General features: G+C 45.4%; 1 protein-coding gene across 11 annotated transcripts in view; it reads left to right on the top strand.

The window, feature by feature from the left end:
- The window catches only part of KTN1 (kinectin 1), an 80,089-nt gene extending 56,827 nt beyond the window's left edge, over nucleotides 1–23,262 (top strand). For 6 of the 11 annotated variants that reach the window (XM_030949224.1, XM_030949231.1, XM_030949225.1 and 3 more), the window contains 18 exons: nucleotides 84–161; nucleotides 1,025–1,062; nucleotides 1,737–1,827; nucleotides 1,969–2,037; nucleotides 2,399–2,436; nucleotides 3,362–3,452; nucleotides 5,376–5,462; nucleotides 7,230–7,319; nucleotides 8,339–8,419; nucleotides 8,985–9,074; nucleotides 9,158–9,250; nucleotides 10,717–10,788; nucleotides 11,251–11,334; nucleotides 11,532–11,615; nucleotides 13,844–13,927; nucleotides 15,292–15,384; nucleotides 21,185–21,304; nucleotides 22,766–23,262. In XM_030949224.1, the coding sequence (XP_030805084.1) occupies nucleotides 84–161; nucleotides 1,025–1,062; nucleotides 1,737–1,827; nucleotides 1,969–2,037; nucleotides 2,399–2,436; nucleotides 3,362–3,452; nucleotides 5,376–5,462; nucleotides 7,230–7,319; nucleotides 8,339–8,419; nucleotides 8,985–9,074; nucleotides 9,158–9,250; nucleotides 10,717–10,788; nucleotides 11,251–11,334; nucleotides 11,532–11,615; nucleotides 13,844–13,927; nucleotides 15,292–15,384; nucleotides 21,185–21,289 (1,368 nt within the window). In that variant the 3' untranslated portion in view covers nucleotides 21,290–21,304; nucleotides 22,766–23,262. The remainder of the gene's footprint in view (nucleotides 1–83; nucleotides 162–1,024; nucleotides 1,063–1,736; nucleotides 1,828–1,968; nucleotides 2,038–2,398; nucleotides 2,437–3,361; nucleotides 3,453–5,375; nucleotides 5,463–7,229; nucleotides 7,320–8,338; nucleotides 8,420–8,984; nucleotides 9,075–9,157; nucleotides 9,251–10,716; nucleotides 10,789–11,250; nucleotides 11,335–11,531; nucleotides 11,616–13,843; nucleotides 13,928–15,291; nucleotides 15,385–21,184; nucleotides 21,305–22,765) is intronic. The other 5 variants (XM_030949234.1, XM_030949228.1, XM_030949229.1 and 2 more) reach the window with 4 other exon arrangements.
- Nucleotides 23,263–23,743: the final 481 nt, after the last annotated feature.

Genomic DNA, 23,743 nt, shown 5'->3' with positions numbered 1-23,743 from the left:
GAAGGGAAATAAATTCTGTTGCAGCTTGTCTGGCTGGGAAAAATAAAGCCACACTTCTAACATTGCTTTTTATCTATCCAAAGGGTCAGAAGGATACAATTGCACAATTAACCAGTAAAGTTCAGGAGCTGGAACAACAGAACCTGCAACAACTCCAACAGGTACAGCCTGCAGAGTGGATGTGGTTTGGGAGTGCTGCTTGGTTGAACAGGAAGCTGTTTTTTCTCCTCTACCTCACACAGAGAATTTGCATTGGCTTCAACTTAGAGATGTTTTAAATCCAACTTGACTAAGCTGTTTATAATGCAGAGAGCCCACTAGTTCAGCTGTGTTCATCCAAAACAGGTTTTACACGGCTAGCAAGTTCTGGGAGGTTTTAACTGGGATGATACTGTGCATAAAGAGGAGCTTTGGTGGTCTGAAAGCCTTGGAGCTCACAGACAGCCCCAGCTGTGTCCCAGCCACCTCCTTGCCAGGCTGAAGCAGCATCTCTGCAGGGCTCTGGTCATGCAGGAGCTTTGGCTGTAACTGAATGTAGCAGAATCTCTTGAAGTGGTCAGGCTGTGCTGTGATTCCTCCCTGCCTTTCCCTGGGCTGGAATATTTTGGCTTTTGATTTCCTGCACTGGACTTGAGAGCAGACAACTGGACAGCCTCGAAGCCAGGTGTTACTTAATGGAAGAATTTTTCCAATAAGGTGGTATTCTGGCTCAGTTTGGATTTTTTGTTGATGGTAAAAGGAGGAGACTGAGTTGAACTTTTATTTTGGGTGGATGTCTAGACACAGGCATTTATCCCAGGGGGAAGATGGAATGGAGAGCAATTGGCTGGTGTGAAGTTTGGGATGCTTGGTGTAAGCTCTGTTTCTGAAATCCATTATGTGATTAGATATTCTTGGAGCAATGCCTGATGCAAAATTCCTGGTATTTCTTTGGCAAGTGTCTTGCAAGCTGTGTGTTGCCCCTTCTCGTGCTGTTAATTTAGAAACTGTGCCATCAAAATGAGACTGGGAATTACTTTTTCAGGTACCTGCTGCGTCCCAAGTCCAGGACGTGGAGAACCTGTGAGTATGCAGAGTAGCACTTCCTCAAGTGCCTGCTGGGAATATGCATTGAGTTTATCTCCAGCTGGAATGTTTGAATTGCTGTCAGGAATTTCATGGGCTTTGCTAAAATAAGCTGTTAGTGCTGGTGCCTGCTGCCATGCCTGGTGTCCCTGCCCTGAGCTGTGTGCTCTCACACTGGGAATGTGCACCCAGGGCTCTATTAACCAGTGGAATTGCTGCTGCTTCTCATGCCTGGTGCTAATTCCTCCTGCTGTTCAGCATGTTGGAGGTTGCAGTGCCCGTGGCTCAGTCGGTGGCAGCAGCAAACAGATCCGGTTTGTGCCATTTTCAGGATGAGATGAAATAGCCAATTCAAAGCTCCTGTTTTATGGAGGAATGCTGCCAGGCTTTCCTCTGCTTTGTCTGGCTGCTCCAAGTCAGAGGAAGGTTGTGTGAGACTGCCAGAAAGGGCTTTGTCTGCAAAGCAGCTCCTGGGCTGTGCTGCTGTCCCAGCAGAGCTCAGGTACAGCCTGTGTCTGGTACCTGAGGCAGCCTCAACACACAAAATGTATTTATCTCCTGCTGCACAAACTGCCCCAGTGTGAGTGGCTGTCCCTTTTTAGCATAAATTCTTTTAACATTTTTTTCCCTACTTTAACCCTTTCTCCTTACTTTCCAAACTATCTCTGCAGGTTGAAAGGGGAAGAAGAACAAACGAAGAAGTTGAAAGCTATGGTGGAAGAAAAAGAGAGAGAAATTGCAAACCAAGTTAAACAGTTACAGGTAAAGTTTTGATAGAAACACCTTATCTTGAGGAGTGTGTATATCTCTATATATATATAGAGTATATGTATATGAGTGTATATCCATATATAATATATCTGTTTATACATTGAGTGTATATTGCCTTTTTTCTTTCAACAGGATGTGCAAAAAGAAAATGAATCTTTCAAAGCTCAGATACAGGAATTAAAGCAGGAGAACTGCAAACAGGTACAGCTTCCAATTGCAGTGTTACTGAGAGAAGTCAAAAGTGAGTGGTGGTAGCTTGCATGGATGGCATGGAAAACCAGGAGTTGTACTGCCCATGGAAATCCAGGGGCACCTTTGGGGTTGGGTTGTACTGAGCCAGCTTTTCTGGCTCTTGCATATCTGTTCCTGCTTCCTTTTATCATATGGATTTGCAGCCTTGTGCTCCTCCCTATGCCTGCTGTGTTCCTGGCCAGAGGAGGCTGCACAATTCCCTCAAGGGCCCAGAGTGCAGCTTTGTGGTGTTGCAGCAGTGCCTGTGAACAAGGCACATCCTGGTCTTTGCTGTTGCTCTGCTCCTAACACATCTCTGATCTCTTTGTAGGCATCTCTGGCTGTCCAAAGCGAGGAGCTTCTGCAAGTGTGAGTACTGCCAGGTTGTTGAATGCATTAGAGAATTGATTCAGTTCACTTAATTGCTCAGGAAATTTAGAAATAAATGCCAAATGTACAATATCAGACTACATGAAGTGGCCAGTAAAAAAGAAATAAATTAAATTACTGTCTTATAGAAGTTGAGCATGGGAGATTCTGCTCACAGTGCTAATCCTCAGGTGTAATCTCCTGCAGACAGACAGTGCTGGCAATATGTTGTGCCCACCATAGAAGCAAGTCTTGATTGATGTTATTTTGAATGCATGCCAGCTCAGCTTATGGCTAAAGAGTTAAATGTTGGTGTTTCAAGCAAAAGTGACAGGCTTTTCTCTTGGAACTTCAGCTTAGCAGAGTGTTGTTCCTATTACAAAATCATGTGGAAATCTCTTCCAGGGAAAACCTCAGGGGTAAAAGTGTGTTATAATGTGGGGCTGAAGCACATTAAATAACTATGTGGTAGCTAATGCTATATTGTGCTAAGCAAATTGCCACTGTCATGCATTTTTAGCTGGCTGAATTATTTGTCTTTCAAGTTAAATGACTTACAAATTGTGGATTATGTGCTTGAAAGGGAACACTCTCCTCCAGCAGGCGGTGCCTGTTCTGTGGTGTTGTACTGGCGTGGGCTGGCTGACTCTACCCTCAGCTAATGTGTTGCCTTTCCATGGCCCTGCTAAATGTGTGCAGATGCCTGTTGTAGGCAAACAACAGCTTTACAATGGGTTTGCTCAGGCTGAGTGCTTCAGGGAGCAGTGGGAAGCAGGCGATGCTGCCAAGTCAGTGAAAACAGCTTTTCAGAGAGAGCTGAAAAGGGAAGGGAAGGCGAGTTAGTGTGTGGGAAAGGGTGTCAGTGCTTCACTGGGAATTTCTTCAATGTCTCCTGACTTGTTTGTGGTTCCCTTTGTTAATTCAGGGTTGCAGGCAAAGAGAAGGAAATTGCCAATCTCCAGAGCGAGCTCGCCTCTCAGAGAAATGCTTTTGAGCAGCAGAGGAAAAAGAACAACGTAAGGAAATTCTTCCCCCACCACTCCAGAAAACCCCCAAAACAGCCAAACCTGTGTTCCCAGCACTCCTTGAGGCCTGGGGCATTTTGCAGAGAGTGTTTCTGACAGCTGTATCGTGTCCCTGGGTGCTCCATTCCTCTTGGGAGTGACCCAGCACACCTGACTTCACTGCTCAGAGTTGTGTCAGCTCCTGGATTTGTTGATTGGATGAGTGGAAGGAGACTTGCTAGGGGACACATCCCACAGCAGGTTCTTGGATTTGGATTCAAACCTGGTTAACCCTGTTCAGAAACATGTCCTTTGCCAAGGGCAGGGAGGGTGGGAGGAGGAAAGGAGCTGTGCTCTGACAGAGTTCTGGTCCTTGTGTGGGGACATGGGGCAGGAATTAGCTTCAGGGAGCTCAGATCTGGCTCTTCCCCTTCATGAAAGTGGCTAATCCTGATCTTCCAAAAGAAGTGAAGGACTGAGCCTTCCTGCAGCTGCTGATGGTGCAGTCTGGGTTCTTTGTAGATGGAATTAAAGATTGTATCTTCTATCACAGAGCTGTGGAGTTACTTCCTTGTAATGCATTACCTGTGCAGGCAGGGGAGTGTTCTCTTTTAACTTATATGGAAGAAAGTTAAAATACAGGGTGTTTATCTCACCTGTCTCTCCTTGATACCTTGTAAAATCCAATGAATAGCAGGCAATAAGCTTTATTTCTTAATAGTCAGACAATCAAAGGAAAGTGCACAAAGAAAATATTGAGAACTTTTGAGCAAGGAGTGCTGTTTAAGAGCTGAAATAAAGTAGAGAGAAAGAGGCTAAGTAGTCTCAGCAGACAGATGAGCTGGAAAGGTAGAACAGAAGGTTTGTTTCCTGCAGAGTCACAAGGTCTCAATACCCTTTGTGCTGCAGGCAAAGTCTGGCTGCTGCTAAAGGCAGACCAGGCCTGTAGGTCCCAGCTTTTTCTCAGTTTTATCCAATGTTGTGTTTATATCCTGTGAACAGCCCTTAGGATTGTGGGCTAATAAAAGTGGTGAAGTAAAACTAGTGTAGGTCCTTGCTAGGCTTTTGATGAATTCAAAATGCAACCTTTCCAAAATAACCCTTTGCTAAAGGAGGTTTGCTCTGAGGGTTGGAAAAATGAAATCTAAATCCCAAGCACTGTAATCTCCTTGCTGCAAGGCCCCACCATCCTTCAGAAGAGCTGTGAGGCTGCTCTTAGAAGAGCTCTCAGGCTCTCACTGATTGTGTTGACATCTTGTGGAGTACACGTTTGATGACCTCGCCAAGAAAGACGCAGGAGGGTGGCACCGTGGCCTTCCCACGTGGATCTGGGATGTGCTCACCTCTTCTGAGATCCCAGAGCCTCCCAGGAGGGCTGCTGAGCACCAAACCAGCTCTCTGTGGGTGCAGTGGAGAGAGCTGCAAACCCTGAGCTGTGCGTTCCCGAAATCAGCGCCGGGGTTTGGGCTGAGGTGCGGTTGCAGGATCAGGGGTGTAATTGTGCACACCTCCATGTCTCCTGGGTCCGTGCTGGGTTCTGCACTGCAACATGCCTAACACTCTGTTGTGTAATCTGTGGTTTGGTGTCTGTGTTCCTCACTACTTTTGAAAACTTCCCTCTTTTCTTCTTACAAGTGCAGTCAAAGTGTGGGGTTGCTGTGGTGATAATGCTCTGCAGTAACATTTGCATCAGTTTTGGACACAGGGGCAGGTTGGGCAGAAATTGGCATTTTTCCCTCCCACTTTTCATTCAGACTCTTTGAACATCACACTTGTTTTTGCTAGTGTATGTCATACTCCCCAGCAAAATCACCTTGCAGTAACCAGCATTTAAATGCAAATGGTGGAATGTAATGGGAAATATTTCTCTGAAGTAAAAGCACAAACAGTTTGAATATTGGCTGAACTGAAATCATTCTTTCTAAAAATGATTAGGACCTTCGGGAGAAAAACTGGGAAGCAATGGAAGCATTGGCATCAACTGAAAAATTGCTGCAGGACAAAGTGAACAAGACTGCCAAGGTTGTAATGTTGACTGCTAGAAATGATGCATTAAGCTAGAAGCAGATCTGCAGCTGGTTCTTTAAGTGAAATGGAGACATTTAACTTTTACTGCAGTTTAAGTATATTCTCTTCTGAGTGATCATTCGTATACTTTCACCTCTGCTTCTTCCTGTTGTCTTTAGGTTGTTTGGTTTTTTTTTTTTGAATGGTTAGTTTGTGGGCATGCTGACTTTTGATTTCTGTTTGCATAATTGTTAGAGCTGTTGTGAATTGGTTTTGATTTGTGGGGAGCTGCAGATGAAAAGCTGTGCTGGTTAGCAACCTGCTTTCTTCTACTGGGCTTTGGCTGTGCTTGAGCAGATCTGTTGGACCTGGGAAGAACCAGAACTAAATTATTATTAAAAAATCTGGGAGCTTCTCAGAAAATTCTCACCACAGCTGCGAATTTCCTCCTTGAAAGCACGTGAAGCTTAACAGGGAATATTGGACCAATGTTCAAAATGATATGGGATGTGAATTGCTTATGTTTGCCATGGGCCTGATTCAGTGTTCATTGCCACTGTGCAGAACTCAAAAAAAAAAAAGCATCCAACTAACCCTAAGAGCAGCAGTCAGGCAGCCAGGAGCAGAGGAGCTCTGCTTTGGGGTTGTGTGTCTGTTCTGGAGCTGTCTCTGTGCTGGCAGGAGCCTGTCCCTGCTCTCACTGTGTGCTAGTGCTTGCCTGCTTTCTGCTGCAGCTGGAGGACTTCAGCAAAGCCTTTTGCCCCTTCATGGTGGCTCCTAAATTGCTGCCAACTAACACCCAGCACAGCCTCACCACCTAATGTCTCCTGTCTGTTTCTGTCTCTGAATCTCAACCTGCTCACGCCACCGATCCCTTGCAGCAGAGGAACTCAGAGCAGCACTGATGTCAAAGGGAAAAAACCATCCCAAATTATCAGTGGAGGATTTTGGCTGAAAGCTGCCCTTGTGTGCAGTGTTTCAGGCTTTCCACATTTAAGTTTAAATGAGAGGCTGAGTGTTGTATGGCTAAACTAACCCACATGTCCTGTGGCTGCTCTGCTTTTAATGTTAAATACATGGAAGGGCAGATCTGTGGTGCCTGTGGCTCTGGGTATTTATATTTGCACAGCACTAACAAAAAACACCTGGAGATTGTCACACAGCTCTAATAATTATCTCCCATTGCATCCAGGGTTGGGAAAAGAGGATGTAAGTGGCTTCCTCTTAAGTGTTTAAAAGTAATGTTTGAAAGTCTTACTTTCTTGGCCTGGTTCAAATGTGCATTAACACAAAGTTTCCTTTTGATTTTAATTCTCTGTTTCTGAAGTGATGACGTTATCTTACGGTGATTTTTTTCACACCTAAAATTATCTTAAAAATACAGATTGGAAAATAAAAATAGTTGATTGACTAAACTATTTGATTTTGAGCTCACTTCACTTGAGTGGCAGGGCTGGTGTGATCTGTGGGTGCAGTTACTCAGCACAGTGCAATTTGTGTTGTGGACAAGTGAACAATGGTGTAATTTCTGTACAAACAGGCTAGATTGGAGGAGAACTTCAGAAAATAAAAGCTTAAGTGAGAGCAAATGCAAAGGCCAAATTCTGAAGCAATTTGGTGCCCATTTCTGAAGCAATTTACTGCAATTTTAGACACTATAGCTCCTTTCTCACTTAGAAAAAGACTTCCTGGGTTAAGTAAATTGCTGTAGGCAGAGGAGAGGCTGTTGCCAGGTCAGTGAGTGTGGTGCCCAATGTCACCTGTGCCCTCCTCTTGCTTTAGGAGAAGCAGCAGCACTTGGAAGCTGCCGAGGTGGAGACGCGCCAGCTCCTCCAGAAGCTCTTCCCCAAAGTCTCTCTCCCTCCCAACATGGTAAGAGAAGTGGATCTTCTTAACCTCCTGCTGGGGTCAGGGAGCTCTGCTCCTGCTGGGCTAGGCAGCCCTGGAGTGTTTCCTCACAGCCCCTCTGTCCCAAGGGTTTTGCAGTGAGCTGAGAGTATCTCTCACTGGTGATGCCTGTACTTGCACAGGGAAGCAAAGCTATGGATGAGTTGCTTCAAGAAGTGTTAAAAGAGCAAAATAAAAGTTATTATCTTCTGGTTTTTATGCCCCAACATCTGATTTACCTGTCTGTTTTACCTTGTGTCTCACTGAGATAGTAAATTTTCAGGGGTGGATAATGCCTGCTGTGTTTGCTCACTGGCACAATGGGATCTCTGTATTCCCAACCTTTCCAGAGGAGCTGCAGTGCCTCAGTGACACTTAATACAATTTAGGGGGCTTTATTTTGTTCTCAAGCACTGATTTCCAATTTTCTATTTTCTATTTTTGATGGCTTTCAGTGATTTTTGGTGAATTTCAGTGATTTTTCAGGGAAAATGCCCTGGGTTCATGGGGTTCAGATGGGGTGAATAACATCAAGTGAGTCTGGAAACATGGGTGCATTTCATTTATAACCCCTAGAGGTTTTGAATATTCATATTTAAAATTGTTCCCAAATGTGCTAAAGGAAGTGTCCTGATAAAAAGACTTTCTGTAACGTTATAAAACAACCTTCTTAGAGTTACACAGCATCTGCTTGAAGTGCTCAGGGATTTGGGGGAAGATTCCTTTGAATGTTCAAATGCTTATGCAGAGCCCTGACACTTGCAGGGAGCCCTCTGTCACCCAGCTGCATTTCAGCTCATCCAGGCCCCCCTGAACTGTGTGTGTGTCTCATCCCCTCGTGCTCCTGGGCTGCTGCCAGCTGTGTGTGGCTGAACAACAGCCATGGGGCTGTGTGTGAGCTCCAGGGACTTGGGGCACTGCTCCCTCAGCAGTGGGGAGGGAAATGTCCTGAGGAGAGCTCTCCTGAGGTTATTCTCAGCCTAAACTGAATGATTTCCCAACAGAGCCACAGTGAGTGGATATGTGGGTTTGAGAAGATGGCTAAAGAATACCTAAGAGAGGCTTCAGGATCTGAAGATGTCAAGGTAGGCACAAAAAATGGACAGCTGGTGTGTGGGATAATGGATTTGTCCAGTATAAATCTTGAAAATTGTGCTGTGGGTTGGGAAGTTCAGGTTCTCAGGCAAGTCATAAGAAAATTATTTCATATTAATTCTAGAATGGTTTGGGTTAAATATCTTCCATTTCCAGCCCCTCTGCCTTGGCCAGGTTGTTCAAGCCTCATCCAGCCTGGCCTTGAACACTTCCAGAGATGAGTCAGCCACAGCTTCTCTGGGCGACCTGCTGTTCAGATATTCACAGAAATGTATTTGCATCTTTGCTAAGTACCTTGTGGAATTGTGAGTTCATCAAATTGAAAATCCCCATTCTCTTTTTTTTTTTCAAGTAATGGAGTTTTTTTTACAGTAACTCAAAGTTTGTGACTGAGTATTGAGAGTTGTAGGTGAACACTGCACTTGATGTTATTTTTTTGTGGGTTGGAAAGACAGACCTCCCCAGGAGTGATCCCAGCTTGTTGAAATAAGATGAATAGAACTGAAATCCATCCACTGGGATGTGACTCTTGTGGTGCCTTTCCTCCTTTGCCAGGCTATGGAGCAGAAGTTGAAGGAGGCTGAGGAAATGCACATCCTGCTGCAGCTGGAGTGTGAGAAATACAAATCTGTTCTGGCAGAGACAGTAAGTGGGATGCCTGGTCACCTCTGTGATGTTCCAGCTGCCTTTCTTCTGCTCTGAGCTTTCAAATCCCTCTCTCTTCTTAGGAGGGGATTTTACAAAGGCTACAGAGGAGTGTGGAAGAGGAAGAAAGCAAATGGAAGATAAAAGTTGAAGAATCACAGAAGGAACTTAAACAGGTATTTCTGAAGTTGTTTTTTTTTTTCCTCAGCAACCAGGCAGGCTCTGCTTGAAGTCACAGGGGGTGTCTGAGCTCTCTGAAGGCAGGTGTGGAACAGCCCTGGCTGCCTGGTTTGATGTGTGCATGGCCAGGGGATGAAAAAGGTGAAGCCTGCAACAAGTATAATAGGAATGATTCCTCATATCAGTGGTGTTCTGGTGCTCTGATACTTTGCTTCCTGTAAAGGCTGGGTTTTCATTTTTGAAGGAATCTATTTTCACTAAAGAGACTGAAAAATTGAGGATTTGTTGATATCTTTAGATTTGTGTCACTATTTCTGTTGCCATTTTTACAGAAACAAGAAAAACAAACAGCACAGGTATAAGGTCTTTGGCCATTATGATAAATCTGTGTCACAGAATGGTTTGGGTTGGAAGGACCTTTAAAGCTCATCCAGTTCCACCCCTTGCCATGGCAGGGACACCTTCCACTGTCCCAGGTTGCTCCAAGCCCTGTCCAACCTGGCCTTGGACAATTCCAGGGACGGGGACTCTTTTGCAGATGCTGCAGGAAACAGCCAAATAATAAATAATAATATTAATGCTGATGGGATAGGAAGCCAAAGATTGACTGTACAAGTGTCCCATTAATGTGCCCAGAAATATAAATTTTTCTGATCTTGGTGACTTGGACTCTGCTTTTATTGAGTACATAGGTTTTATCTGAATATATTTGTGAGCAGATATGGACTCTTTGTGCTAAAATTGAAGTATCATAGAATCATAACAGTTTTCTGAAAGCTGTTAAAGTGCTGCTCAATCCATTATGGCCAACTAATTACATTTGAAATTGCCTGCAAAGCTTTCCTTTTAGGAAGGCTCTGTTGATAGCAAAAGTGGGAAGAAAAAGAGCTTTTATGTTTATTTTCTAATCTAGAATTAAAGTAGGTCAAACAGCTTTTTTTAAAAAGTAATTTCTAAAATATCTCTGCTTAGTAAATTTGAGTGCCACTGTGTGAGCCTGGCAGCAAACAGATGATTTATAAACATCTTGTTTGAGTGGCTTATAAAGGCTGTCAGATCTGGAACTATAGATGTGCTGCCATCTGCTGCACTTACACAGCCCCAAAAAAGGCTAAAAATGCTGGGTTTGGGTACATGGATGGTGAATACTCCCAGTCTGGGAAGGATGTTTTCCTTACCATGGCTAATGGACAACTGGATTAGTGCTTCTATTCCAAATCTTTCAGGCATGTGGGCTTCTAAGTATGTCAAAGAACTTGAGCTGGGAATAGGTTGGAATGGTGTAGACTCAGTAAATTGAATTATTTGAGTGAGCATCTTATTTTGTTCAACCACTCTGATTTAATCTCTAATATTTTTAGGATAAAATATTGTAGATAATTTCTACAACCTTGTGTATTTATGCAGAGTTTGTCTCAGACCAAGCCAACTAAATATCTTTATTTTTTCCCCCAAACTGCAGATGCGTTCCGTGGTCACTTCTTTGCAGCACGAGGTGGAGAGGTTAAAGGAAGAAAACAAAGAAGTTGAAACTGTAGGTGCAGGTGGTTTTTTCTTCTTGTCTTTGAAGCTTTCTGTTGTTGAAACACAGTTTAGGCTTGTGCTGTAAATCTGAACTTCTCCCAGCCTGTGCTGCAGTTTAACCTGAGCCTTTGGGGCAGGGTTTTTAAAAGGCAGAGAAGCTGGAAAGTTGTTCTGGTTTTTACTTCTGTACTCACCCACTGGGGCTCTTTCTTGGGAGACTGAGCAGTTCACTGCTTGTTGACAATCATGGGCTTGATTCTTTCACTTTTTATCTTATTTTTGATGTTCAAATCTGCAATCTGATGTTTAAATCTGTGCGATCGCTGGGCTTGAAATGCTCTCTAAACATCATGGAATATTTGATAGAAATTTACAGCCAATTATAAGCAAATAATCAAGCCAGTAATCAAGCAATTGATACTGCAAGAAAGCACTGGAAACATCTGTTTTAACTCTGTTTTTCTGTTTCTAGCTTAAAAAAGAGAGAGAACATTTGGAAAGTGAACTAGAAAAGGCAGAAATAGAACGATCTACTTATGTTTCAGAAGTCAGAGAGGTAAACCCAATTGTCCAAGCTGTATTTTTTTTTCTTTTGGTTACCAGTTGCCTGGCAAACTAACCTAGTGCTTAGCCCCTGTGGCTGAGGAGTTTGTGTGCTTGTGACCTTAGGCTAGAGCAGCACACTAATAACTGAGCAGAAGAGAACGGGCATACCAAGGAGACAAATCCTAAAAACTCTAAACTTCATTTCAGCTCAAAGATCTCTTGACTGAATTGCAGAAAAAACTTGATGATTCATATTCTGAAGCAGTAAGACAGAATGAAGAGTTAAATTTGGTAAGAAGCTTGTTGGGCACAAACGAGGCTCCCAGCATACGTCTGAAGCGGAGACTTATTTCAAATCCTGTCTGTTCTGCTAACCTCTTCAGCCTGATATTTTTGTCCATTGAAATCATTTATGTAGTCTGACTTTTACAATTTGTCTCTTTTCTCTGCTCCTAACAATAGCATGTCTGGTTCTTAAGACTTTTTCCCAAAGTCTGTAAGACTTTCATTCCTGAAACTTCTTGAGAAGATTTGCAGTGTAGGCATATGCAGCAGCAAATGTAATGTCCTTGGAGCAGCAAAAGTGGTGCTCTCATCAGTTTGACTGGAGGATTATTCTCCTCTGGTGGATTTTTTTTTCCCCCAAAAGCTTTTGAGGATGCAGCAGTGCTATCCCTGCTCTGACTGTGCAGAGCCTTTTCCATCCTGCTCTGTATGAACAGAAATTGGCCAGACCCAAAGTTGGATGAATTCAGAGTATTCAGCCATTCAGCTGCTGACACCCTGCTGTGGCTGAATGGCTGTGCTGGCTTGGTGCTTGCATGTGTTACAGCCTGTTTGGCTGGAAATGCTTCCAGCCAATAATGCTCCTATAGCAGCTTTCTCAAGAAGGACTGGGATTAACAGGATAGACCTAAGGATGCATGGTTTTCCATTTTGAGCCCTTTCCCTTCTCACTTGTTTCAGTGACCTGTTTTTTAAGGCTGCAGGAGCAGTCAGAGCCTTCCTCTGCTTGTGTTTGGCCAGTGCTTTCCTGCTTTTGAGCCAGAATTAGGGAGGGTTGTCCCTGTCACCGTGTCTGTGGGATGTTTGGACAACCAGGCTACTGCCACTGATGGAACTGGGCTGAAATAGCTGATTGAGAAAAATAACCACCACCACAGTAACAGTGTGCTGAAGTTAATGGTACACTAGCCTCAGCAAGCAAAGCCTCTCGTTCTGAAAGCAAGGAAAATGGGAATTGAATGCATATCTGGGAGTTAATCAGTAAACACCAACCTCTTTGAGGCAACAATTTATTATGTCTGTGCACAACAGAAGCTTAAAAAGCTGAGCTCCCTGCTGGGGCAGCTTGAGTGCAGTGTGATGGTGCTGTGCTGGTGGGAGTTGTGAGGGTGTGTTAAACAACCAGCTCCATGCAGCTGCCTCAGGAATGCTGTCCTGAGTGTCCTATTCCTGAGGAATAGAAATTGTGGCATTTCAGAACGGGTTCCCCACTATTTAAAAGGTAAGCGAGTGAAAATGCAGAGGAGCTTCCTCCAAATGTGTAAGCCTAGCATTCACCAGCCCAGGTGCTGCAAAGGGGGAAACCTTCCAAGGGTGAGACAAACACAATGTGTAGGTTTGGAGTCAGTAAAAATTCAGGGCTCTGAGTAGCCCATTGTTCCCCCCTTTAATCTCCTGCTGGCTTCCAGGAAGATTGACAGCAGGAATAGTGAACATTAGCACAGCACACTTCAGAGGCACAAATCCAACAAAATTGGCACTTGAGCTCCTTGTTAGCACTTCTGTTTGAGGCTCAAGCCTCAAGTGCTCTGCCTGGTTCTGTGTGCTGTATTGAAGAGCAATCAAAATATCCTTTAAAAAACTGTGTATCCTTTGGAAAGGCTGCAGTTTAAGTACTGGCTGCAGCCAGTAGCAAGTATTCATCCCTCTTGATTGAAACAGTTCCACTATTCTGGATTGAATCTAAACACAATCGACAAGTTAATATCCCCCTGTCAGTGATTTATGCCTTGATGTGCCGTTAACAGACTGGTTAAGTCAACATAGTTGTAGTAAGTGGTGCTTTATTAAGATGATAAGTAGAGCTTTTTAGTTTATTCAGCAGTAGAGAGACTGTTTAGCCTGCTCTAGCAAGATGACAATCTTCATTTTTGTATATTTGCTGTGAATTAAGTTGGAGTCTGGGCTGACTCCCTTGATAAGAATGCTGGAGAGGCTGATGCTCCTCCTGGAATGGAGTTGAAAAGTTGAAACCACTTGTAAGGAAGCCAATGCCAACCATGTTTTTGTCTTCTGCAGTTTCCATTCTTTACCTTTATCTTTACAGATGGAGTCTCTTCTCCTTGACTGTCCTGGTAAACCTCATCATACATGTCCACTAATCCCCTGTGTGCAGTAATTGTTAGTAAATCTTACTCCCTTTGCAGTCCGTGTGCACTGGGTTAATCCCTGGGACAGACAGAGGAGATCTGTGTGTGGGAGTGGAACTGATTTGCTTGGTTACTCTTTTGCAGCTGAAAACACAGCTAAATGAAACACTATCAAAACTCAAAGTTGATCAAAACGAGAGAGAAAAAGTAGCTGGTGACTTGCCCAAGGTAAGCAGAGACCCTTAGCAGTTGCACATATAAATGTTAGCAGAACCCCTCAATGTCTGTAGTTTTGCAGTGCTGGAAATGATGATTTGAAGGAACTTGATTTGAGCTGGTGGGGTGTCTTGCTCCACTGGCTGGGACTGTAAGAGCTCTACCTGCATGTCAGAAATGCATGAAACTGCAGCTAAAATGAAATTATAAAACTGCAGTTAAAAGCTCTTGTTTAATCATCCTTCTTGAAAGACTCCCCTGTTCACGATAATTTTATGCCAATAGGTACAAGTGGTGATTTGGGGTTGACAATTCTTCATTTAAAAGAAACCCCAGCCTAACAAAAAGCCCATCCCACAGCCCTCCACCCACACTACAAGTTTTTAAATCCAGTCTCAAATGGCAGAGGGTTGCAAGCTGCTTTACAAAGCATCTGCCCTTTTGCATGTGGTGACATATCCAGTGTAACCCAGGAAACTGCAAATCCTAAAAGTTGGATCTGTGCAAGCGTGATGGGACAAACAGGTGGCTTTCCTGTGCTTTTCCCCAATGACAAGATGGGTTGGAGTGGAAAATCTTGAAGCATCAGAGGTCTCAGTGCTGTCTGTCACTCTAGAAACAAACGTGTCATGGGAGAATTGGTAAATGGAGACAGGAATAGCCTGTGGAGTGCTGGGCTCTGGCTCCAGCCTCTGCAGCACCTTGTTCCTCCAGGATAATATCAAATTGGGCTGAGTTCTTCCAGGGTTGGAGTGGGAAATGCTGTTAGGGGAGCATATTTTGTCCTGGACAGGGATAGATGATCACTAAAACACTGGAGGAGGTGAGAAGCTAAAGGAAACCTGGTGTAATAAAGAATTTAAAACATTTTGCTCTGGATAGTTGTGTTGGGTGTTGACATACAAAACCAGCTGTGCTGATGTCCATGGTTCATGGTATAGCCTACATAAATACAGAGCTGGGGTTAGGGTTTTGGAGACCTGCACTCCTGCTCTTGTGAAATTTACTGCATGATTTTTACCTGATAACCTGATGTGAGACTATTAAGGTTTCCCTGTAGGATTGCTCTCAGATGCAGACAGGCTGACATGCCACATGCTGATTGTGAGGAGACATGTCACTCTTGGCAAATGGGTTGGTCCCTGGAGCAAATCTGGCCTAAAACAGATTTCCTGGCATAATCTGGCATAAAACAGAAATCTTTCCTGCAAATGTGGCATAAAACAGAAATCTTTAGACAGAGCTAAAGATTTCCTGTGTCTCTGATGCTCTCAGGGGGATGGGGCTTTGCTCATTGTTGTGCTTTCCCTGTTTCTTCCTTTCTTTTTTTTTTTTTTTAATATGTCTTTTTTTTTAATCCTCTCTTTCCCTTACAGGCCCAGGAGTCTTTGGCAGCTCTGGAGAGAGAAATTGGGAAGGTTTTTGGGGATGCCAATGTTATTGAAAACAGCGACGTTTGCACAGACTCGGTGAGTGATTCCTGGAGCTCCTGCTCAGGGGCCACTCAAATCTCAAAGTGGTAACTTTGTGAAGTGAGGCCCAGCAGAGGAACAGGATGTTTGGGTGACTGGGGCTTTATCCAGTGCTACAGCTTGCCAGGGTGTCAAGGATTCACTGGGAATTTTGCTGCTGTCTGGATCGTGGCCTCCTTCCCGTGCCTCACATTTGCAAGGAGGAAGGGGAGGGATTCTGGGCTTTTGGTGGGTTTTTTGTTTGGTTTGGGCAAAAATGGGGAGATCCCCAGACTTGTCCCTTCAAGAAGGGAAAAGGGAAGCCAAAAATAACTCTGCTGATGACTAATTGGGCTGAAAACACTGTGGGGTTGGCCCTTCTGACATCAATAATGCCAAAGAAAGGCAGTCTTGCACAACCTGTAACACTCAGAGATTCTCTTGCCAGAACATGGTTCCTTCTGCTCCTCTGCAGCTGTGGCCAAGAGCCAGAACTTGATTTCAGCTGGAATTTGTGTTGACCTTGATGTGGCCCAGCAGCAAGATGTTGCTAAGATGAGCTTCAGCCCTGAGTGCTGTGGGTGGGTGACTCTGCAGGCTGGAGGTGTTCCTGTATCCTCCAGCAGTGACATTCCAGCTTTAGGGTCTGGAATTGGGATACAGGTGGCTCCCCTGAGCCTGTGGGTTGCTGTGAGCACGGCTGGGTGTGGAGCTGGTCCTCAGAGCATTGCCCTAAAGACACCACCTGCACAAGGGCTAGGGCTTTGTCACTGGCTTTTCCCATCTCTGGCAAAAAGAGCTTTCACACCAGCCCTGGAACAGCTTCCCAGAGGGCATTTGGGAAGGCTGAAGGAGATTCTTTCCCAGCTCAGTGGTGTCAATGGAGCTCATTCCCCATTTTTTCTGAGGGACAGAGTGGAAGGAACTGCTGTCATTTGAGGGGCAGAGGAGAACTTGCTGATAGCACAGATAATTTATATCAGCTCCTTTTAGCTGCTGAACCTAAATGGCTTCATCAGCTGTGAGAGGAAGCTCGGGGTCCTCTGAGGAGAGCTGCAGGAAAGCCTTTGCAGTCATTAGCAGGAATGAAATGGCTTTTCCAGGCTCATCACTCATGGATGCTGATGGAGCCCTGTGCTGGGCTCGCTGTGGCTGAGCCAGAGATGCAGCTGGGCCTGGGAGATTTCAGATGTGCCAACCCTGGGAGCTGATCCCTGCAGGATGGGAGAGCTGCTGAGCCCTCCCTGTGCTCCCAGGGGAGGCCAGGGGCTTTGGAGCTGATGCCTTGGGAAGGCTGACCTAGAACTGAGACTAGACTGAGTTAAAGAATAAAGTAGGGATTTATTAAAAAGCCTCAATGAATCCACCTTGGGCAGCACAGGAGCCCAGCCAGGGCTACACCCAAGATGAACCAAAATGGTCACAAAATGGGCAACCAGTCATGGGGTCTCTCATGTGACCGTGTTCACAGAGGTCTGAGGATGAGGGAAGAGATGAGGATCTGACTCCATGTTTCAGAAGGCTTGATTTATTATTTTATTATATATATTATATTAAAACTATACTAAAAAAATAGAAGAAAAGATTTCATCAGAAAGCTAGCTAAGAATAGAAAAAGAAAAAATTATAACAAAGGTTTGTGTCTCGGACAGAAAGTCTGAGCTAGCTGACTGTGATTGGCCATTAATTAGAAACAACCATATGAGACCAATCACAGATGCACCTGTTGCATTCCACAGCAGCAGATAACCATTGGTTACATTTTGTTCCTGAGGCCTCTCAGCTTCTCAAGAGGAAAAATCCTAAGAAAAGGATTTTTCATAAAATATGTCTGTGACACTCTCACTTTGATCAGTTCTGCTCCATTTGCATATTTGAGTTAATTGTCCAATTACAGCTCCAGCCCATGCAGTCCCATCCTTCTTGTTTTTCTCTCTCCAGCGCACGGTGTTTGTGCTCTTGGGCCTGAGATCTGGATCATTTGTCCTTGGTGCCCAGCTGGAGCAGGAATTGTTTTGTCTCCCTGCTCTCTGCACAGAGCTCAACATCCCGTGCTATGAATCCCAGACCCTCACACTAAAGCAGCACAGAATGTGAAAAATAGAAAAGCTCAAACTTGAGGCATCAGTGCCAGTCAGGAGCTGTGTCCCTGTCTGCAGCAGCTGAAGAAAAGCCCCCTCCAAAGCACTCCCCAGCTCGCTGTGCTGTGCCTTCATGGCTTATCCACAGGGACAGCAGTGCCATCAGAGCCATCAGCCATGGCATCTGTGGCTGGTGGCTCTGGGCAGCCCTCCTGAGCTGGGCTGTCACCAGATGTGCCCTGTGGTGGCCCAGATGTGCTTGTTTGCTTTAATTGCCTTACCTCACAAAACCCCTGTGGCTCTCTCATTGCTCTGCTCTTGCTGCACATCGTGGGGCCCAGGTTTCTGCCAGAATATCCATGGCTTTATTCTAAAGAGGAGTGTGGAAAAACAGTCCTAATAAACCTGCAATTAAGCCTTCATTAGTAAAAATACATTAATTGTCTAAGCAGCACTCTTGACAGGTAGCCATTGGCAGAGGCTGGAATTAGAACATTATCTTTTCTCCAAGCCTTTTCTGCTGCCTTTTTTTTTTGACTCTTTTTGAGGGGAGAAAAGGAAACTGTCTCCCCAGAAGCCTAAAAACCCAGCTGAAAATAGCTCTGAGATCAAAAAAGAAAGTCTTCCAGCTACTTCCACCTAGCAACAGTGCATCTTTTTTTTTTTTTAACTAAAGACCTGAAAACACATGCTTGAAAATGAACATATTTGTTCCTTCTGGGTGCTGGAACCAACCCACAAAAATTGAGAAATGATACTTGCATAAACCCTCAAACACACTCAGAGTGTTTTCTTTAGACTCTTTTGCTTTCTATTTTAAAATAGACCATTTGGGGTTTCTAATCAGCTGCTTTGTCACTTATGGGACCAGCTGATGACTAAAGGGGGCTTTTAGTGTGCTTTAAGGAAGTCATTTATATTCAGCAGCTTGCTCAGGCACTGAGCTTATTTTGAGGCTTATGTGCAATGTAATGTGCTTTCCCCCCCAGATCTCAGTGCAGAGCAGTCCATCACTGGAAACTGGGAATGCCAAGTGTGTGAAACAGCCAAGGGGGATCTGTCCAGACTGTCCAGCTCCTCTTGTAGCTGCTGGGTCTGAAATCACAGGGGCTTCCCCACCACCGTCCTCTTCCTCTCTTCAACCTCCTGTCCCAAAGAAATGGATCACAGAATCCCAGACTGGTTTGGGTTGGAAGGGACCTTTAGGACCATCAGTTCCACTCCCTGCTGAGGATGGGGACACCTTCCACCATCCCAGGCTGCTCCAACCCCATCCAACCTGGCCTTGGGCACTTCCAGGGATCCAGGGGTAGCCACAGCTTCTCTGGACACCCTGTGCCAGGCCCTCACCACCCTCACAGGGAAGGGTTTATTCTGTTTATCTGACCTAAATGTTCCCTCTTTCCCCCAGGTGATGGAGAGCACAGGGCTGGGGCTCAGCAGTGTGAGGCAGCTGTGCACCCCTGGGTTAGCAGGAGCTGCAGGAGGACTGTGCTGAGCCCAAATCCATTGGGATCTGGTCAGGATTGGCCCCAGGAGGATTGGGGATGTGTCTGTGATTCATGAGTGAGCACTGCCTGACATCAGTGAGGTCACAGAACAGAAGGGGGATGCAGTAAATGAGGCAGGGAGGGAGGGAGGGCACTGGGGGCTCCTTCCTTGCTCCTGCTGCTTCTGTGCTGCTGCCCAGGCTGCCTCACTGCTGGTCAGAGCTGGATTAATTCATCTATTGGCTGCTAATTGCCTTTACCTTTCCACTTCCATCAGGCTGTGTGACACTGCTAAGCCAAGTCTCAGCCTCGACAGACCTGGTTTTCTACTTTAGTAAGGGTAAAACAGGTTAAGGCTACCCTAATACAGATCCAGTGATTTTGTTACAGTAGAAAAATGTTTTCCAGTTGCACAGGAGTAAGAGCTTTGCTGTAGATTGTTTTGTTCTCTTGTCTGAGCCCAGAGTGGTTCCTGTAATGCTGCAGGTGCTTGAGTTTGATTTACTGCTCATTTTGCATTTCCAGCCAAATGGGAGCAGGGAAAATGGCCCTCTCTGAGCTCCCTCTAATTTCCCTGGAGCTCTGGGGAGAGATTTGCACCCACATTATGCATCAGTCTCATTCTGTGGGTAACACCAGCGCGGGGCTGAGGGATGCTGAGAGCTTGCAAACACCTCTGTGGAGCACTGGGTACTTCTGCATTGCTGACACCATGGCACAGTTGCTTATTTTGTGCTGTTAAATTTCAAGGAAAAGCTCTCCTGCAGGTGATCTGCATGTCTGTGTTCTGGGCTGAGTAAGGAGCAGTAAGGTGGGTGTGTGTTGGATGTGGAGTGCTCTGTGCATCTCTGGAGGAGTTAATCAATAAATATAATAAAATGGGTTAATTAATCAATAAATATATAATAAAACAGGGATTACACAGCACTGTTAGCCCAGCAAGGCTGACAGGCAGGGAGGCAGGAGGGGGAGAATCCATCTTCAGCTGTGACACTTCCTGATTAAGAAACTGTTGAATTCTTAGAAAAAAAAAAAAGGCATTTACTTTTGTTTCAAAACACAAGCTCAGCATTTTCATTTCAGCACAGGAAGCTTTCTAGCTTGTGGTAGCTTTCATTTTTCCTTTTCTTCCTGTTTTCTGGTGCTTGGACTGTTTGAAGCCCTCATTTAAGTCCAGGTGTTGCTGGCAAATGGGAATTTCCCAGGGGTTTGGAGCAGAGGGTGAATCCATGGGATGGCTGTGGGTGGGGAAGGGTGTGGGTCTCCAGGCAGCTGTTCCAAATGCTGTTTCACAGCTGGAGCTGCCTTGGGCTGGGCTGTTGGCTACTGCTGAGGACACATCCCTCAGCTCCTCAGTCACACCCAGCCCTTGGTGGAGCAGGAGTTTGGCTGTTCAGCTCTGGGGTCAGGAGTGGTGCCTGTGGTGCCTTGGGAAGGCTGAGCTAGAACAGAGACTGGACTGAGCTAAAGAATAAAGCAGTGATTTATTAAAAGGATCTTCCTCAATGGATCCACCTTGGGCAGCACAAGAGCCCAGCCAGGGCTGCACCCAAGATGAACCAAAATGGCCCCAAAATGCACGGCCGGGCACGAGGTCTGTCCCTGGGATCAGTTCTGCTCCATTTGCACCTTGCAGTTCATTGTCCCATTCCAGCTTTAGCCCCTGCAGTCCCACCCTGCTTGTTTTTCTCTCTCCAGCCCACGGTGTTTGTGCTCCTGGGCTGAGATTTGGGTCATTTGTCTTTGGTGCCCAGCTGGAGCAGGAATTGTTTTGTCTCCCTGCTCTGTGCACAGAGCTCACCATCCCCTGATATAAAGCCCAGACCCACACACTAAAGCAGCACAGAATCTGAAAAACAGAAAAACTGAAACCTGAGGCATCATCTGTGCACCCTGGCCTGTGTTATAAACCACATCTGTGGGGTTCAGCCAGGCTGGTGGGGAAATAACCTTTGGGGCTGGATCAGCTGTGGTTACCTGCACAATTCCTGGAAGCAGAGAGGGCTGGAGTCCCAGGCAGGGGGGTAGGAGCTGGATGTGCAGGTGATTTCCTGGAACAGGAAAGGGCTCCTTGACTTTGAACCATGTTCTCCTAAAACATGGCCATAACCCTCTGACTGACAAGAATTGTTCCCTTCTGCACCAGGAGTTGTAATTTTATACAGAGGATCTAATTCTGAGCTTTCTTGGTAATTAGATTGTAAATGAGTTTTTAATGTTTTCCTTTTTTTTTTTTCCTTCTTCCAGGAATTGAGTGATAAAAGGAGAAATGTGGTGGTGAATCTCACCCAGGATGTGGGTCACCTCAAGAAGCTGCTGGTGTCAGTAAGCCAAATGCTGTCAAAGGGATGAGGACACTACAGCCAGGTGGGTGTGGACAGTGACCCCCCCAGTTCAGCTGCTGGGAGGGACACTGGTGTGTTATGGTGGGGCTTTGTTCAAATTAACAGCTCTCATGTCAGAATATGAGACTTTTTGCAATCAGTGAATTATTCAGGTGGGAAAAGCCTTCTGAGACTGAATCCAGCCTTTCCCCCAGCTCTGCCAAGGCCAGCACTGACCATGTCCCCAAGTGCCACATCCAGGGATGGAGATTCCATCACTGCCCTGTTCTGATGCCTGACCCTGATAACACTTTCAGTGAAGAATCTTTTCCTAATGCTCATCCAAATTCCACATGCAAATCATAAAAAGCTCCTGGTAGGCACTGGATTTGTTCCTCTCTGGATGCACATGTCAATTAGCTGAGACTTATCTTGAGTCCCTCGTGTAGGGAGGTAACTCCACCCCTCCCTGCTACTTCCTGCAGCAGGATGCCCCAAGTTTTGCTCTCCCAGAGCCTTTTTTCCTCTTTGTTTGCTCCACCAGCAAACTGTCTGCACTCCCATGCTCTGATTGCTTTGGGATGGAGGATATGGAATAACCCACAGCAGTGGCTGGGAGTGTCTGAGCACCAGCCTGCCATGAGCTCTTGAACAGTTACAGACACGTGGACAAGACTTTAATTTTAATACTCAGCCAGCTTGGAAACCTGGTGATTCACAGAATTCACAGAATCACTGGGTTGGGAGAGATCTTCAAGATTGAGTCCAACCCAGCCCCAACAGCTCAACTCAGCCCTGACACCCAGTGCCACATCCAGGCTTTGTTAAACACACCCAGGGATAGGGACTGCACCACCCCCATGGGCAGCCATTCCAGAACTTTCTCACTCTTTCTGTAAAACACTTTTTCCTGATATCCAACCTGTATTTCCCTTGGTGCAGCTTGAGGCTGTGATGGTTGTGTCAGTGCTGCTGGAGAAAGAGCCCAGCCCCAGCTGAGTGCAACCAACTTCACCTTTCCGGGAGTTGTAGATAAAGTTAAATAACCCAGAGTCAGCTGAAGGTTGGATAAGCTCAAGACATGGAACTTTTAAAGGAAGCTGATGCAGATTTGGGTCTGAACTGGGAACTGTTTGTTTTGGGAGGCAGCACTAACTGAGGAGTGTCAGAGCTGCTTTCATCTGCTGAGGATGGGATTTGTTGCATTCCTGATTCAGGAGCTTTTTATGCTCCTGCCTTTGTAAAGCAGGGGCAGCAGAGCTGCTTGGGTAGAGCAGGGGCTGAGGGTACCTGGGTGTCCAGGAGGGAGGGAGGGAGATGCTGCTGCACCTTGGCTGCTCTGGGAGGCTGTTCCTGCTCAGCCTCCACCACCCAGGCTCGTTCCCCTGGGCTTCCTTGTGCCTGACACCAAGGAAATGCAGGCAAGGTGCTGGAATTATGGAATTATTCTAACCCTCCTCGGGAGGCTGCTCTTCTGACCTGGTGCTTTGTGTTTCTCTTGCAGAGTGAAATCACGGGGGAATCGTTCATTTGAGGATAGCAGAAGGCATTGTATTATATTTTGCCAAATTAAAGCCTTATTTATGTTTTCACCCTTTCTACTTTGTCAGAAACACTGAACAGAGTTTTGTCTTTTCTAATCCTTGTTAGACTACTGATTTAAAGAAAAAACCCCAACTCTGTAGACACCTCCAGAGTTTAGTTTTATAATAAAAACAAACCTGTTTGGATAATTAGACCTTTACATTCCTGGAGAGACAGTAAACACATAATCTTTTATCTTATTTTGCTCAATAAAACTTGTTCAGAAAACTCCAACGTGGTAAAGTCACCAGTGGGAAATGACATTTTAATACTGATGTTGTACACTGTTTTACTTAATTACATTTTTGGGATTAGCTGCCTCTGACTTCAACCTCAAGTAAACACTCCTTTTTTTTTTTTTTTTTTTTTTTTTTTGGTTGCTAATGTAATCGGTTTTTGTAATGGTGTCAGCAAATAAAGGGATGCTATTATTCAAGGTGTTCCTGCTCTCTTCTTTCAAGTGAGTTTGGATAACTCAGGTGAGGTTTCCACCTCTCCCCTCCCCAAAATGAGCATCAGGCTGCACCCACTGTGCTTGTTTTTGGGCAGAGGAGGAGGCACCAGGTTTTAAAAAAGACAAGAAATCCCCATCAAAGGGCCATGTAAATTGTGGTTCTGTGCCATGTGTTGTCTTTGGGGAAGATCAGGGAGTGCCAGGGGGGGAACAGCTGGAAACACTGGATGTGACAAAGCCAGTGGTGAGCAGAGTGTGTCCATCTGCCCCTAAATCCACCCCCTGGGTGGGATCTGGGCTGGAAGGAGTTCTGGGACAGGGTTTGGATGCTCTGTTCCCTTGTGCTTTGTTGGGAGTAAGTGTGGGCAGGGTCTTTGATGGGACAGGGATTCTGTGGGGAGATCAGGTGGCCCCTCCTCTGTATGTCAGAGGAACCTCTCAGTC

Source organism: Camarhynchus parvulus, chromosome 5 (genome assembly GCF_901933205.1).
Source record: "Camarhynchus parvulus chromosome 5, STF_HiC, whole genome shotgun sequence".
Classification (NCBI taxonomy): Eukaryota; Metazoa; Chordata; class Aves; order Passeriformes; family Thraupidae; genus Camarhynchus; species Camarhynchus parvulus.
The sequence above is the reverse complement of the archived record's forward strand: the minus strand, read 5'-3'. Positions and strand labels throughout refer to the sequence as shown.